At 34.1% G+C, this 17,841-nt stretch overlaps 2 protein-coding genes, 1 non-coding gene and 1 pseudogene across 3 annotated transcripts; 2 read left to right on the top strand and 2 right to left on the bottom strand.

Annotated features, from left to right (window-relative positions):
• Positions 1-8,203: 8,203 nt before the first annotated feature.
• LOC146725023 (uncharacterized) lies at positions 8,204-8,758 on the top strand. The gene has a single exon (XM_085485438.1). The coding sequence runs from the start codon at positions 8,204-8,206 to the stop codon at positions 8,756-8,758; it is 555 nt and encodes a 184-aa protein (XP_085341564.1).
• Positions 8,759-8,802: 44 nt separating this feature from the next.
• On the bottom strand, positions 8,803-8,963 carry LOC146725022 (RNase MRP). Its single transcript, XR_014925349.1, has one exon.
• Positions 8,964-11,860: 2,897 nt separating this feature from the next.
• Positions 11,861-14,094, bottom strand: LOC114937327 (uncharacterized; annotated as a pseudogene).
• Positions 14,095-14,225: 131 nt separating this feature from the next.
• On the top strand, positions 14,226-14,918 carry LOC114937328 (ribosome production factor 2 homolog). The gene has a single exon (XM_029310753.1). It carries the CDS (start codon positions 14,226-14,228, stop codon positions 14,916-14,918), a length of 693 nt encoding a protein of 230 aa, XP_029166586.1.
• Positions 14,919-17,841: the final 2,923 nt, after the last annotated feature.

Genomic DNA, 17,841 nt, shown 5'->3' with positions numbered 1-17,841 from the left:
TAAAAAAGAATGTTAAAATCTTTCAAGATCCTGTTGTACTCTTCCCTACAACTTAAATGAAAATTTTCTAATCTTCTCTCCATTTTGAAGGGAAGATTCTAAAACCATCGGGAAGACGGGAAGGATGAAAAAAGGACTTCAAATTCTCATAAAAAGCTGTAATTTGCCTTTTTTAAAAGTACTCATCTTAAAGGGTAAAAACCCCGCTATAAAATTTGATTTTTTTGTCTCCCATAAAAATGGCAGAAGAGTTGGAATCTCTGATTGTAGAGGTAAAGACCTCTCCACAAAAGATCAAAGAACTAGAGAGAGAGGTGGAAAAGGTGGTAAATGATGGAAATTTAGAACATATGTATAAGCTTATGAATAACTCAACACCAGAGTGTAGATTTTATTCTTTGATAATCTGTGAAAAGAAATTAAAGAATTGTAAGAGGAACGGTATCTCAACTCAGCCACTTACTGACTTTTTGAATACCTCAATTCACTCCATTTCATCACACAATCCCCTTGTTAGGAATAAACTAGCAGATGTTTGGGCTCTTTGTGGTATTTTGGAGTGGCCGGAGAATTTTCCTGTTTTTTTTAGCGTTATTTTTTCGTTTTTGGAAGATTCTCAAATTTTTGGATTTTTAATTTTGGAAAAATTTCTATTTATGCTAAATTTGAACAACGACATTGATGAGAAGAGAAGGAGTGAACTAAAAAGAGCTACTGTTATTCTTTTGGATACATATTTACCATATCTAATTAGATCTTCTAATGCAATAGTAGATTCTAAAGAGAACTATAACAGAGACGTGGTTCTAGATAACAATTTTATTTCCATTATTATTTCTATTGTGACACACACTCTTCCTTTGGTTCCCAAAGAAAAGCAAGATAAAATCTTGGAAATGAATCAAATTGTATTCTCCAAAGGTAGGATCTCTCTAGACAAGTCTTTAGAGTATTTTTCTGAATATATTTCTACCACATCACTTACTCCCTTATTCATAGAACAACTCATAGAATTTTCTAATGGAGTTGGTACCAATCCTGGAATGATAGACTCTTTTACCTATCTCAACAATAAATTTGTTGAGATGGAAGTAAAGAACTTAAATACTCTTTATGAGTATGTATTTGGAGCACTTAAAGATCCCAATTCTTTAGGGTCGTCTCTGGTGTTTTGGATGACTCTCTTTAGGTCTAAGAACATTCATTCTGAGTACTATGAAAAGATTGCATTCCAGATACTTAAAGAGATATCTCAAGTATACTCCACTTTAGAACCGTATCATACCGAGTTAGAACTTTCAATTTTATCTTTAGTTTCCGCTATCTCTAATTCCTTCCCCAGGATTAATTTAGAATTTCTAAAGAATAACCACAAGACCACTCCTGTAAAGATAAATTTAATACTTTTAAATGGTTGCTCTAAAAGGGAGGAAATTCTTTTTGAAGATCCTTTTCTTCTTTGTACCTCTCTATTTTTACAAAACAAGAGAGAGTGTACCACTCTTATAAAATATTTAAATTTATCTGAAAGGGAGTCTTCCAGGCTACTTTCTAAAATCCTTAAAAAATTTGAATTGGATGATTTGGAGATTGTAGATATCTTAGGTAAATGTGAATTGGCAGAGAGCAAAGAGTACTTGGATGAAGTGATCGTAACCTCATCTTTAGCTTTGTATGGCAGAACTAAAGATATAAAGATTATCTATAATGTAATGGGAGGTGGTATGATAAAGGGTAGTAGTGGTATCATTCCCCAAGAAATTATAAACTCTGTAGAATGGAGTAATAGTAGAAAGAAAAGGTTCTTTTATATTCTAAGGAATAATCCTGAGATAGTTAAAGAGTTTATCAATCCGTTTTTCTTGTATTTCATGAGTTCAAGTGATGTAGAGAACTCCTTTACCGTTCTTGGATTGATTTACAAGAATTATAAAAATATTCCAAGAGAGATATGTGAAAAGATCTATAATGAAATACTAAACTATCCAATAAAGGATATTATATCTTTTAACATAGATGTGTTAATAAATTTAGAGGATGATGTCCAAAAAGCATTCATTCTAAGAGTGTTTGGTAGGTTGATGGAGGAGTGGAAGGATGTGGAGAATATGAATGAGTTAAGTGGATGTACCAAGTCGCTAATCAATGTCTTAGAGTTGAGTATAATGCAATATAAAAATAAGAAAATGATATTTAATAGTACCAACGAGAATATAATGAATGAATATACAAACATCCTTGTAGAGTTGATGGGCGTATGTGATGGCTCTGTAATTAAAAAGGTGTGTGACATTTTGTTGAAAAATGAAGTGAATTTTGATATTAAAAGGATGGTTTATCATCTTTTACTGGGATACAATTCCAGTAATTTGGTGGATATGCAATCTCAGATTATTTCATATCTTGTGGAGTGCATCAAGAGGGATGCTGAGGGTGAATCTCTGACTATTATACCTGGGACCACCTTAGAGCAATGTGTTACTCTCAGGGAGTGTATTCTTAGATCGGGGGCTAAGAAACAAAGAGAACTGGTTAGAGAGTTTATCAAGGGTATTAGAGGTAGACCTTTGAGTGAAATGTATGGAAGTACTCTTAAGGTGTCATCACAAAATTTCTTTAGAAAGATGAACAATCTTTCTAGCGAGGCTAACTTTGAAGCCTTAGATGAGTTTATGGGATAAGGTAGTATTAAATTTTAGTTTTTTTAATTTTTGATTTTATTTATGCATGGAAGAGAAGAGGAATGTAAAGATGATAATGTCAATATCAAATAGTAAAAACGTCATTGGGATGTCCTTTTTTTCACTAGAAACAAAGAAATTTGTAATAATCAGAGATACCTTAGATGGTATGAACTATAACACAACAAAAAGTATAATCTATAGAATGTGTGTTGATCTTTGTATTATATCACTGGAGATAGGATTATACCTTTATGACATCCTAAAAGATACTGGGGTGGATGTAAAAATAGTAGAAAGGTCTAATTTTACGGTTAACGTTAAATTTAGTACCAAGTTCAGATCTATTTTTAATTTTAATGAGTTTTTATATTCAGTTCAGTGTTTTAGCTGCATTTTAAGGTATCTTAAACAGAGCTTAGAGGTATTTAAGGAGGAGGATGTTAAATTCTATGATAGAGAGGGTGATAAGAGTGATATTTTGTATCCCATAGCTATAATAGGGGATAACACCATTTTTGTAATGGAAATTAAAAACACGATGTTTATAAACAATGAGATAATCAGATCTTTACATCTTATAAGTGACAAGAAACATCCTAATGTGTCCATAAAGGGTAAAAAAGATAAGTTTTCCCTATTTTCTACTATAGATGGTACTTGTACCTCTATAGGATCTAACCTTTTAAGGTTATGGGTTTTATTTCCACTAAATGATCTTTCTATGGTAGAGGAAAGGAGAGAGGTTGTTAGATACATTTTAAATAGAAATATTTTAGATAAGATGAGTAGTTTACTGAGGGGATGTAAAGACATTAACACAGAGATATTTTATAAGGATAAAAGACTTTACTTTTTCAGAGTGTTTAACTTTTTGAAGAATTCTTTGGAGATAATCGGAGAATTCAAAGATTCAAACTTTAAATTTAGAAAAAATGAGTCATTCATTCATGCAATTCTAAGGGAGATAGAGAAAGTGGAGAATGAAAACAATTTTTACATAAAGAAAGGTAATTTTAAGGTTTTAGATGATTTAAAGGATCTGTATTTTAAATATCCTTCTTATTTAAAGTTCGTAAGTGATAAGCTGAGTAAAAGGTTAGAAGTGGAACTGGAAGTGGTTTACTACCAACAGATAGGGTATTTGATAAAGAGTAAGGAATGGATGAAGGATTGGAATGTTAAATTTAAGATTGATGGGTATTTTTATTATAAGAATGAGATGGTAGATGAGTTGGATGTGGAGCTAGGTGATATAATAAATAGAATTAATGATATGGAGATAGAAATACTCTTTAAGATTAAGCAAAGGATTGATAATTATAAATTAGAGATTAACTTCTTATTAGATTATATCTCCCATTTAGATTGCTTTATAGCCCTAAGCTATACCTCTCTAAGATACAATTTGGTAGAGCCTGAGATAATTTCAGAGAGCAGTGGAGAGGGTGGTAGCTTAGATGTGAGAATTGAACTTTTAGAGTGTAGGAATATCTTACTTGGTAGAAAATACAAGAAAAGTGACATAAAAATAGTTGGGAGTACCATAATAACAGGTCCCAATGGCAGTGGTAAATCAACCATTCTAAAAACCATAGGAATGTGTGTGGTGTTAAATCAAATTGGATGTTATCTTCCCTGCAAGTCCTCTAAACTTGCGATCTTTGATAAACTCTTTGTGAAGATGGTATCTATAGAGTCTATCACTAAGAAGAGAAGTTCTTTTCTAAGTGAGGTGATCCAAACGAGTGATATTTTTAGGTTTTCAACAGAGAACTCCCTGGTTTTAGTTGATGAGTTTGGAAGGGGTACCAATATTTTAGACGGGATCTCTTTGTTCCTTTCTATTCTAAGGAACATTTCTCTACCTCTCCTTGTTATTACCACACACTTCCAAGAAGTGTTCTGTAGGGAGGAGAATGATACTACCTTTATGCTACCGTTTAAAAGATACCACTTCATGTCCATGGAATATAAAAAGGAGGAGGTTATGACCTTTAGTTACAAATTGATAAAAGGCATATCCAAGGAGAGTTATGGGTTATACCTACTAGAGAGGTACCACTTTCCCAGATCTTTTATTGATGAATGCAAGGAAAATAAAATCAGAATTCAAGGCAGTGATAAAGGTGGTGATAATGATAAAGGTGATGATAAATGGGCTGTGGAGATAATAAATGAATTTTTATGTGAAAAATAAAAGGAGGAATAACTTTGTTTTTTATTGATAAATATTCACCCCTTAAAACATAATGAAAGGTAGAGAGAGCAAAGAGATAGGAAATGGTGTACCTTTAGATGGTAGTACACTTATAAAAACAAAGATAAAGCAGAGCACTGATAATCTAACAAGAGAAACCAAGAATTTATATCTTGAAATAATGAATAACCAAGAGGACTTGGAAAAGTTAGATGAGAGAACCACAGAGTTAACTAAGAAGAGTTATATCCTAGCGAGGACTAGTCACAATACCAAAGATATGTTAAGGTCCAGGTATAGGGGGTATTTGGTTCTGGTAGGATTATTCTTTCTATTGCTTTGTATCTTTCTTTGGTTCAATTCTGTGTTTAGTGCAAAGAACTTTAAATAAAAGAAATGGTTAAAATTTTTTGGTTTTTTAGTCCTTTGGATGAGAGTTGTAAAGAAGAGCAAGGAAAGGAGGAGTGAAGAAGTGGAAAGAATAAAAAAGTTGGTAGAGTGTCATAAAGTGGTGTTAGTGGTGAGATGTGATCAGTTAAGGAGTGAGTATATAAGCAAGTTGAGAGATGTTATGAAGGATAGAGGTGTAGTGTTATTTGGTAAAAAAAGGATAATTTTAAAGTATTTGGAGAGTTGGAAGAGAAATGAAGTAAAAAATAAAGAAGCTAAGGAGGGTGATAAGAGTCAATGTTTCTTTATCTTTACGAATTCACTTTTAGAGGACATTTTAAAGATTTTGGAGAATTTGGAGGTGAGAGGATACCTAAGAAACGGGGACATTTCTCCTAGAGAGGTGGTTTTAGAGAAGGGGGTGTTAAGGAAGGGAGATGCACCTTTACCAGTGGATTTGGAGGGTAAGCTAAGAAAATTAGGACTTTCTTGCTGTGTAAGGGAAGGGTGTCTAGAAATAGAAAGATTTTGTATTTGTAGGGAGGGAGAGGTTTTAGATGAGAAGAGGGCTAGAATGCTGAAAATTTTAGGATACGAGTTGGGTTATTTTAAGGTTAGGGTTGGGGAGTGGTATGAGAAATAGAAAATTTAATTAAAATATTTTTTTATGATAGGAAAGATCTTCTCCTTTACTTTAGAGATAGATCTAAGAAATAAAGGAGAAGAAAGGAATGGTGTGGGAGGAAAATGTTAATCCTAGAGAGAGGATAATATTTCTATTCTTATCTATGGTTAGAAGAACGGTAATATTTGAGAAGGAATGTTTTAATGAGAGGGAGTATATCTTGGAGCTAATATTTCCATTGTTAGAGGAATGCAAAGAGATACTTTACAGGTACTACCTAAAGCATTTATTTAAAGAGCTAAGGGAATGCAACGATGAATATTTCAGAGAATTTATTAAATCCATGGAGGAGTAAAGTAGCCCTTTAAGAATGAGCGATTTTATGAAAAACTTCAAAAAATTTTTAAAGAATAATTTTAAGGGTGATGGTAATGTTATTGGTGTTAATGATAGATTTATACCTTTAGATCTATCCAACAATAAATTAAGACATTTTGGATGTAAAGAAAATAAAACTTTATATTTAAATGTGGAAGAGGTATTCTATCTCTTTGAGAGAGATGTAAAAAGTTTAGAAATTCTCTGCAAGGAATTTAACTTGGAAGACTTTCTCTACATTTTTAGATCCTATTACCATTTAAAGGAGCTAAATTTTAATTTAATGAGATCTAACGTAGTGGGTGAACATTCCATTTGTTACTCTGTGTATACACACACTAAACACTTTAATAGAATTAAAGATGTTAATTGCTTGATTTTGCTGAATTGTTATAAAGATGTACCTCTAAAGAATGTCTTATTTGATAAGAGAAGGATTGTACTTTCTATCTGCTCTGAAGAGAGTCTCTCTCTTCTTGTTTTGGAGAGGAAAGAGGAACTGGAGCTGAAGTGTGATAAAAGCTTATTTAAAAGGTAGAAAATTTAATTTAAAAGTGTAAGAGGATGTATAGGGTATTTCTATGTAGAGAGTAACACACCCCACCCTCTCTTTAATGTTCTTCTCGGGAACGAACGCTTTCTATCAGAGAAAGTGTTTTAACTTGAGAAGCGAAGGGTCAAAAATAAAAATTTTAAAATTTGAGAAGTGGTAGAGGAAAGGTACTGAAATATCCTCTCTTCCCTCCTCTCCCCTCCCATAAAATGATTATCAATGTGGATACTCTAAAGGAGTCACCCAATAGGTATGTGGAACATGAGAATAATAGCACTTTAGTAATAGATAATGGTACGTATGAATGTAAGTGTGGGTTTATAGGTAATGCTAGTGCTCCTTCTTTTGTATTCAGAAATAGACTACACAAAGTAAAAAATTCATTCTACTTGGATAATCAACCTCTCTCTACCTTAAAAAGTATGTTTGACTACAACATTATAACTAACTTTGAGGTATTGGAAGGTACCATAGATATGATAATTAGTAGGATGAATATTAAAAGATTGGATGGTCTTATCTTTACGATAGGATTGTACACACCCAGAATGTATTTAAAACAGATTCTGGATCTGTTTTTTGGTGTTTATGAATTCAAAAAGGTACAGTTGGGTATTGATTCAGTCTACTCTTATCTTTGTAATAGAGGTAATAGTGTGAATGGGAATGTTAATGTGTTGATTAACATGTCATATTCGGGATGTACTGTAATATTGCTTAAGAATGATAGAATAATTGATGGGTGGAGGTTGAACTATGGAGGGAGTGTAGCAAGTAACTATTTGTACTATTTAATACAGAATAAATGTAAGGATTCTTTTATTAAACATAGACAGGTTCTATCCTTGTTAAGGTATTTGAGATGTGCTAATAATTATAATGAAGATGTTTTGGAGATGTATTGTAATATAAAGAATGGGTGTGTAGATGGTATTGTGTTGGAAAAGGAGGAGAAGAGAAAGGGAACGAGTGAAAGATTATCTAAGAGAATTAAAAAGGTTAAAATTGATGAGGTGAGTGAGAGTGAAGATAGGGAAGAGGTAAGTGAGGATGAAGAGAGTGATTTAGTAGAGGATGTAAAGGAAGAGGTAAAGGAAGATGTAAAGGAAGAGATGGGAAATAATAAAAAGAATAAAATGATTTATTTTTCAAGTATTTATAGATTCAAACAGAAGATAGAAAAGGAGATGATGAAAATGAAGAGTACTGTAACAATTATAGAGGAAGAGTATGAAAGAAAGAGTGATATGAAGAAGTATCTAGAGGAGATAAGAGTTAAATACAACAAGATAAAGAGGGAGATAAGAAAGAGAGAGAATTTGAAATTAGAATTGAAAAATAAAAAGAGCAGAGAGAGTATAGTGAAGTATAAGGTAATGTGTGGTATAGAATTACTAAATATTGAAGAAAATGAGCTGGCACAGAAAATAAGAGAGGTAGAGGATGAGGAAATGGAAAGATTGATAAATTTTGAGGTTAATAAATACATGACCATTCTCTTGGAGTACGATATAAACTTTACACCGTACGAGTTTAACAATGTAGAGGTGTTGAGGGGGGATCATTTGAATATAAATGGGGTGTTTTTGAATACTGAGCTTTTTAAGGTGACAGAGGTCTTCTTTGAGCCTTCTATAATTGGGATGGAACAACCAGGTCTTTCGGAGATATTTGAAAGTTTGGGAAAGTATGAGATAGGAGATGTGTTTCTAAGTGGCGGACTATCTGCCATAGAAAACATCGATAAGAGGATAGAAAGAGAATTAACCAAGATCTCGTTTCACGGGGAGGTAAAGGTTACTAAGGCCAAAGATCCACTGTACGATACTCTTGGAGGAGCTGATTTTCTCAGCACATTCCCCACACTCACATTGGACGAGTACAAAGAACATGGTGTAGAGTACCTCTTAGACAAATTTGGATATCTCTGAGTTAAATAAAAGGATTTATTTGAAAAATTTTAAAGTAAAAAGGGGATCTCCTAAGAGTAAGCCTCATTCAGTTTGATAGATCGATACCTAACAGCATAACTATCACAATGACGAAATACCCTCTTTCAAGGTGCATCTCTACACATGTCCGAGGACTTTCCACAGAGCAACTCAATCTGCTCCGATGCTGTTCTTCAAGATATTCCCGGGGGTGCAAAATTTTGCTCTATATTGGAATGTGAAAGAAGAGTGCAGTAAAGGTGTGGAATAACACCATTCAATTTTTATATTACAGAGATGTCTCATTCCTTAGATGGTAAATAATATATCTAAGAATTTGAGATGATATTAAAATATTTTATGAGTGTTCAATTTTAAGTAAACATAGTTTAACAACAATGATAAATAAACAAATCTAAGTGGTCTTCCCCCTCCCCTTTCCCCTTTCACTTCAAAATCAACCTAAAAAAAATTTAAAAATTAAAAAAGGTCTTTGTGATAGAAAGGAAGAGTAAATGGAGAATGATTTAATAAATGTTCATGAAATACTTTCTTTGGAAGATTTTGAAATTTTAAAGGGTCTTGATTGTGGAAGTGATGTGATATTAAATGATGGTATGAAATATACTAAAAAGGATATTACTTGTACTATTCTTAAAGAAAGAGGTGGAATAATTCTTATGAACTTATTTCAAAGAAAGGAAGAGAGAGTGGGTGGTAGATTGTATTTAAGAGTGGTGGAGTATTTAAATAAAAAAGGAGATAGAGTGGGAATGATTACTTTAAAGGTACAAATAAATGATGAATCTGTAAATGATATTCTATCTCACAATATAGAGATATTTCCATGTTTTAATGATACGGGGTTTATTTTCAAGTTACCTGAATTTAAAAATTACAAGATTTTATTTTCTCTTGTAGATGAAAATGGAAAGGTTAAATTCTCATTCCAAGTAAACTTTTTTGACTTAAAGGAGAATTTTAAGATTTCTAAGAGAATTCTTAAAGAGAGATTCATTCTTAGATTTAAGGTGTTTAGAATGGATGATTCTAATTTGGAGCATACTAAAAAATTGGACGAGTCTACTGAGGATAGTATAACTAGTGAGAATGTTCTAGAAGATAGGACTAGTGTTATGAGCAATAAAGGAATGTTTATTGGTCATAGAGGAAGCGGAGCTGATTATTTTTTAAGTAAAAATGTGAGATATAGAGAGAATACCTTAGAATCCTTTAAACAAGCTCGTGACTTGGGGTTTAGATGGATAGAATTAGATACCCATCTAAGTAAGGATGGAGAGATATTAATATTTCATGATTTTAATATAAAGACAAATGGAAAGATGAGATCTTTGTACTCTTTAACGAAAAACGAATTTCTAAAGCTAACCCACGAAGTAAGAAATGAAAATGTTCTGAATGCACCAGGATGTACCTTAGAGAGTATCTTTGAACGATTAGATCCAAATTTTGGATATAACATAGAGATAAAGTATCCTTCAAACGAAGATGTGATTCTGTATAAACTTAGGGATATCCCTAAAATACAAATATTTATAGATGCTATACTTAGAATTGTAGAGAGGTGGAAAGCTAAGAATGTGGTATTTAGCTCATTTCACCCAGACGTGATAATTTACCTTAAAATGAAAGGTTTGCACCATAAAATCTTTTTTTTAACTGAGGGGGGTGTCAAGTTCTACAGGGATAAGAGATGTAATTCTCTGTTAGAGGGACTTAAATTCTGTATTTCCCATCGACTAGATGGAATAGTCATTGACTCAAATGTTCTTATGAGGAATCCTCTGAGAATTATTGAAATATTTCAGAACCAGGGAATTAAGGTATTTACATACGGGACCTTTACTAACACAGAGAAGGATGTTCTAATGTTACTAAAATGTAATGTGGATGGCATAATAACAGATAACACATCACTTCTTGGGTCTATTAACAGGAAGTGAAAGGTTTACTTTGTTATGACTTAAATAAATCTTCTAAAACGTTGTTTTATTTTGACTATAAAGAGGAGAGGGTGTAGTGTCTTCTAATGGACGGTGGTGTTGTGAAGGAGACAATTGAAATGGCGAGCATTGCTGATCTAGAAATTCAGAACATTAACGAAGAGTTAGAAATTCAAAATGAAAGGTTGATTGGAATACAGAAGAAGGTAGGAGAAACTAGAAATTTATTGTTTTTTAACAATAAATTGATAGATAACATCTTTAGGAAGAGTGGATTCAGCTTTATAATTCTCCTTCTCTTCGTGTTTTTGATTCTCTCCTTCTTGCTGTTTTTAAAGGTGAGATTTTATTAGAGCGAAATGTTGTGTGATATTCAACATTTCACTTCTTATGGATACTAAAAGAGTCATTTACTCCCTTTTTGAATTTCTCTGATGCTCTCTCCTTCCATATTTTCTTCTTTGTTTTCCCTTCCTCCTTCTCTTCTTTATGTACAACCTTTTCATTTAGATTATTCTCTGATTTGTCATTAGGAATATTAAATGCATCACCAGTTTTACTCTTATTCCCATATCTCACCTTGTTATTACCACTAGCAGTGGTATTCGTGGTTTTTTCTTCCTTACTCCCTTTTTTTAAATTTCCAACTTTGTTCTTTCTTTTCAACCACTTAAATTTCGGTGGTATCTTTCCATCCAGGAGATATGAGGTAGCTAGCTTGTAGGATTTATCTCTTAAGAAGATCTTATCACTACTCCATAGAACGTACGGTTCAGAATTGAAATCAAAACTCTTGATCTCACTTTCACCTACACAAGAGTAACTCCCATCTTCAAAATAACAAACCAGAAACTCCTTGTCAAGTGGTATTCTCTCTCCCATCTCCTTAAAAAATAAATCATAATCCTCCTCCTTTACTATTAAAGCTATCCACCAGTACTTTTCATTTTGTTCTTGTGGATCTACAAAAACAACTCTCTCCATTTTCTTTGGCAAGGGGATAAGAGAACTAAACCAAGTGATAACAATTGATAATTGCTTTAAGCTGTTTGATATTCCTTTAAATATCTTAACCATCTGATTTATAGATTATAAAATCTCTTTTAATTGATTTCCATTCTACCACTTCGTCTTTATCCTATCCATTTATCATACTCAAAATACTCCTAGAAAAATACACAAGGGTATTAATAGACTCTCTTTTGAGTTAAAGGGTTTGAATTCACAATTAGTACTTCTTTTCACTTGATAAAACAACTCTTACACTCCTTAAGTAGTGCTAGTATACCCCTAGAGAAGAATGAAACAAAAAGGTAAGAAGAGTGATTCAAAGCTAGATGAAGTGTTATTTTATTTCAACTCAAGCGTTAATTTTATGAGGAAGTGTGTTAAACCCAACTTTAATGAGTATTCAAACCTGCTCAAAGCTCATTGGATTGGTATACTCTTCCTAGGCACCCTTGGCTATGTGGTAAAGTTAGTTCACATCCCTGTTAACAACATTATAGTGGGAAATAAAACTGATCTTTAATTTTATTTGTTACTTAGAGTGTGACCTTTCTTTATTTAGTTGTATCAAAGGATAGTATCACTTAAGAGGATCTTTACAATCTCTCTTTTCTAAACCTTGTAAGATTACTAAAACCACTTTTTAATTAAACACTCTACCTGTGACTAGCACCATGCTTTGACTTCCCTCTAAAGAGATGTGGTGGTTTACTGTTATAGTACCTCTCTCTACCACTCTTTTTACCTTTCTCATTCCTTTCTCTTGCCTTAGCAATCTTACCACTGCTCATTGCAAATCCATCCCCTTCTATAACCTCTAGCTCATCTCCTAGCTTTTCACCCCTAATTACTCTCTTCCTACCCTTCCATCTCTCTGGTACACTGCACCTGTCCTTAAAATTTCGCTGTTTGATCTTGCTCATTCTCTTGTTGTTTATCATTTCTTTATAAGCACTCTCCTCCTTACTCAGCACATCGTATCTTTTATTGTACCTCTCTTCCATTTCCTCTTCCTCTTGTTCTAGTCTTATCATCTTTTCATAGATCTCTCTGTCTATAAAATCAGAGACATTCTTACCATCCAATATCTCTCCCATATTATCGTATCTCCATTCTTCTCTATCTAAAATGTAACACTCTCTATCATTAAATAGATAATCTTTATCTTCTACTTCCTTTTCTCTCTCTGTTACTATCTTCTCAGTTCTTAAACAACTCTCCTCTTTATCTCCCAATTGAAATGGTTTGGTTAAACTAATTTTATTTCTAAACTCTTCCACTTTACTGTTCTCTATTTTGCTTTTAATTCTCTGTTCTAACAATCTCTCACACCCTATCTTTTTTAGCTCTTCTATGTTCTCTTCACTAAATGTACTGATCTCTACGTATTGCCTATCTCTCAGGAAATTGAATAACTCGTCTATCTCATGGATGGAAGTGGTACTCCCACCACTCACATTGTCTCTACCGTTGGAAAGGTCTCCTAGTCTCCTAAGATCACTCTTGGATAGGACAATGATAAAGCTATCGGAGAAGAGGGGAAGGAGTGAGTTGAAGAGATTTATCTGTTGGGTAATGGAGTACCCACATACCTCAGATATATCCATGAAATACAAAACTATGGAATTGATATGTGCTAGTGCAGTTATTGTTTGCATCTCAATTGTATTTCTTTCCTCTATCAAATGGTCTAAGATCCCAGGTGTGTCTATGACTTGGAACCTGAGGTAGCTGTAGTCAAACTGCCCAACATAGAGATTCTTAGTGGTGAAGGGATAGGGTTGCACATCAACGTTGGCACGAGTTATCTTGTTGATGAAGGAAGATTTGCCAACATTGGGGAACCCACAGAGTAAAAAGGTACGAGTTGAAGGGTCTAGCTGTGATATTCTACTCATGTGCTGTCTTACCTGCTCCAGATACTCAGTGGTTTTCTTTAGCTTTTTGACTATCGTAGCCATTCTACCTAGCGCTGCTCTCTTAAGCTGTTTACATCTGTAAAGATTGTCTCCATATTTGAGTAGCTTTACATACTCTAGATACATTCTCTACCATACACCTTGTAGTGTTGACATGTCCCAGAGCTAGTTTATAGTGATCTTTATCGTACAAAATATTTATTAGATCACAGTAGAAAGGATGGATCTCTTCTAATCTCGGGAACTGTGAGGTGATTCTCTTCATCCGCTCTGAGAATTCGTTAGAAGCAAATTTTATCTTTTTGCTGTAGAAGGTCCGTATTTTCGTTATGTTGAACTGGGGATGTACTACTGTTGGTGTCTTTCTCTGTGTCTTATTTAGCACTATGTCTATCAGCTCAGTGTTTGATGGAACTGTTTGAATTGTTCTAAAGTTCGCTGCAATTCAAAGGGAAGAGAGTTTTATAGTGATTGGTTATTGGTGCTAGTAGAAGGATGTGTAGAGCTAGTGTTTTTATCTTTTCAACCCTCCTGTTACATCTTCTTACAATTTTAGTTCTTGGTACCTCCATGAAGATGGAACGAAAGAAAGTCTTAGCTCTTTCTAACAGAAAAGAGTTTCTAGAGACTTTGCGAGACATCTCAAGTCTTCGAGGAGATTGTACCGTAAAACTGGACAAGGAAAAGAAGAACTACTTTGACACTCCACCAAAGACAAGTGAATTGTTCATTTCTATGAGTGATAGGAAAAACGGAGATAAAATCTTAACAATGGGAAGATCCTTTGATGGAGAGTACTTGGAATTGATGGAATTTACAATTCTGGAAAGTAAACCAATAAAAGAAAGCAAGATGAAACCAGAGATCGGTGCTAAGTATTTCCTGGTGTTCCAAGGAGTGGATGATCCGAGAATTCAAAATTTTTTTATCGATTTTTTGAACTGTGGTGGTAAAGAGGTTTCCTTAGATTGTGTTTTGTATTCCTTTATAATTAGTAGAATAGGAGATACACTTTACTCTGTGAAGTATGTCAAGATATTAGACAGTGGATTGGAAGAAGTGGGCCCATCCTTTCTTTTAGAATCCAAAAGGATGTACTTCTGTGATGAAGAGACATTTAAGAGGGCTTGCTACCAGGAAAGACCAAAGAAAGCTAGAAATGTCAAAAAGAACGAATTTAATGATAGAATTGGAAGGGTTCACATTGAAAAGCAGGACTTGAGAGATATCAGAATTAGGAAGAAGGGTGGGTATAAAGATGTGGGTTAACAGAGATCCCATCTGTGCTAATCGATAGAAATAGATTCTTACAGCTCTTAGCAAATTGAACATCAAACCATCCCAAAAAGAGAGATAGAATGACTTAAAGGCTATAAATAAATATTACATTCTATCAACAGATACAACGCTTCTCATCCATTCAAGATATCTCCCATTTATACCCTTTAATTTGTATTTAAGAATTTCGGGTACCTCGTAGGGATGGTTCTTTATAATCAACCTTTCTATTTTATCAAATAGAACATCAAAGGATTTGATAATCACTAAAATCTCATCGGAATTTTCTATTTCCCCCTTCCAGATGTAACTTGATTTGATTTTTATCTGTTGACAACATGCCACTATCCTTTGAGTTAATAACTCGTTGATTATTTTCAACGCTTGGATCTCATTTTTTACTGTGGTATGGATGAGAATGGCTTTCATTTCAGGGTGCATAAACTGTGGGTGGGGTTAGTGCCAGTTGTTATACAACTTACCCTCTCAATTTTCATCATTTCCTCATCTATGACTCTTCACCAAGATGGTTCATTTACCTCAAGGAGTTAACTCACAATTTAAGTAGAAGGCGAGTTTTGGTATCCTAATGAAACTCAGGAAGGGAAGGATCATAGAAAAGGTGCTAAATTTATTTTATTTTGGAATGGTGTTGGATATGAAAGGGGTGAGGTGTATTAGAAAGAAGAACATACCTGTAAAAATTGGAAGGAAAGAGAGCGAATGTACGAACAGTACGGGGAGTGTAGAGGAGTACGGTAGAACCAATAAAAACCCTCCAAGTTATGAGTCAGAAACGGTGTGGAATATATCTAGAACAGATATAAAGGTGAGTTCATGGTCAATTTGTAATAGAAATATCTTGAGTGGTGGTGATGCACATGAGCTTTGTGAAGCTGTTAATTGTCCTTCAAACCACACTCCTTCATTATGCGAAGAGGAGATGAGTAGAATGCAAGTACATCCACCCGTGAACAGAGATGTCTCTCTACAAAGTTACTTTAAGAATGTAAACTTAGGGGGTCTACCAACCACTAGCTATGGCTTAGGAGAGGAGAGTGATTCATTAGAACGAATAAAAAGTGAAATAAAAACGTGGCTCTCGCTTGATGAGTCAACATTACAGATGTTGATGAGTAGCATCAATGAGAGGAACAAGAGATTTTACAAGCTAAACTATGAGGAGATATTAAAAATCTTTGAATTTGTAAGAAGTGAAGAGAAGAAGCACATCAACTTTATTTTTACCAAAGGGATGGTTGATACAATAAATGACATTATGGGGATGGTAATCAAAGAAACACTAAAATACTCAATGCTGGTGTATTTCAGGGAAATGATAAGATTTCCAGAATTTCTAGGAGAGAACTACAAAGTTGAGCTGGTAGAGTACCACTACACCAATCTCTTTGTTTTCTACTACTTACTTTCCAGAATGAAGGAGCACGACAATGAGTTGAGGTATAGAGATAAAAAGATTAATGGAGAGAGGAGTAACTACAATGCTAGACACACCTCTATATTTGATAAGGACTTCCCCATATTCTATCTTTGTATCAGAGAGTTTCTCAGCTCCTTCAAAGACAAGACTTTCTACAACTTCTTCATTTACTGTTATGAGACTAAGAAAGGGAGTGGGAACTATAAAATCGGGGATGGTATCTATCTAGATGGTGATTTTCGGTTACGTAATAGAAAGAAGATCTCTAACAAGATCTTTACCTTCATTATCTTCACTCTTGATAAGAGTACCCTAAAGGCAATGCAAGGTAACCTCAGAAACATTGTATCATGCCTTGGTAATGCAAAACGTACCTCTAAGGGTGTGAATTTGAGCGAAATCTTTGGTGTTTACCTCTCACTGTGTTCAGAGCTTGTAAGGATAGGTACCTCCCACACTAAAAAACAAGAGAAATATCTAAGTGAGGTTACAATGGTACTACCCAAAATTGAAGAGCAATTTAATGCTTTTAAAGACTGTAGAAAGTCGGGTAGTATCTTTCTTGACCTTACTTCAATACTCCAGAGGGTCTTTTACATAAAAATACTGCATGGTGGATATGTAGGAATGGGTACTACTAGTCTAAGCAAGGTAAGAAGTGTGGTATCACGGTATACCAATGATTGATCGTACAAGGGATACGTTCTTATCTCTCTTGCTCAGTGATGTGATTATAATTAAACCGTGTTATCGTGACAGTACTGAGACTATCTCACCACTCTCAATCTTTGGATCTTCTTTTGGAAACTACCTCTCTGTAGAGTAAGAATAAAAGAAGTGTGACAAATAACACACCAACAACAACAATTACTTTATTTCTTGTTCTTGATGACTGAGGCTCGGAAAAGCAAGCTTGTACCATTGAACCAAAGACTAGGATCTCACCTGTAAGTACCTTGTCCATGACCTTTACCATTTCATAGAAATCTAAGCTGTGGTACTCTTCTCCATCCAATCTCACAATAGCAACAGATCTTTTCACCTCCGTATCTCTAGATGTAACTAACCCACTCACGCCATCCCTCATAACCTTTCCTACCCTTTCGCTTCTTTTCTCTGTATCTACAACTTGATCGTTAAAATACACCCTTTCAACAGGGCTCTTCTTGGAATCACACAGTACAAAGCTTAGAAGTGAATCTTCAGACACCAAGTGAAAACTCGTTACACCCCCAGATCTTAGATAAAACACTGCAACATATACAAATGTGGTAGATCTTTGACTTCTCTGTGCTGAGATGATCTGTCTCCTTATGATATCCACCGTGTTTTCATTTAACTCTAGGACGTCGTTATCATCGTCCTCTTGGATTAGATCCTGGTTCCTACGTAGAGAAACCTTTAGTGGTAATGGATCTCTCATTGCTAGCAGTAAATTTAATTTAATGGCTCTGATCCCTTTCCCTTTCTTTT

This window comes from Nylanderia fulva, unplaced genomic scaffold (genome assembly GCF_048542155.1).
Source record: "Nylanderia fulva isolate GAGA-0341 unplaced genomic scaffold, ASM4854215v1 Scaffold108, whole genome shotgun sequence".
NCBI lineage: Eukaryota > Metazoa > Arthropoda > Insecta > Hymenoptera > Formicidae > Nylanderia > Nylanderia fulva.
The sequence above is the reverse complement of the archived record's forward strand: the minus strand, read 5'-3'. Positions and strand labels throughout refer to the sequence as shown.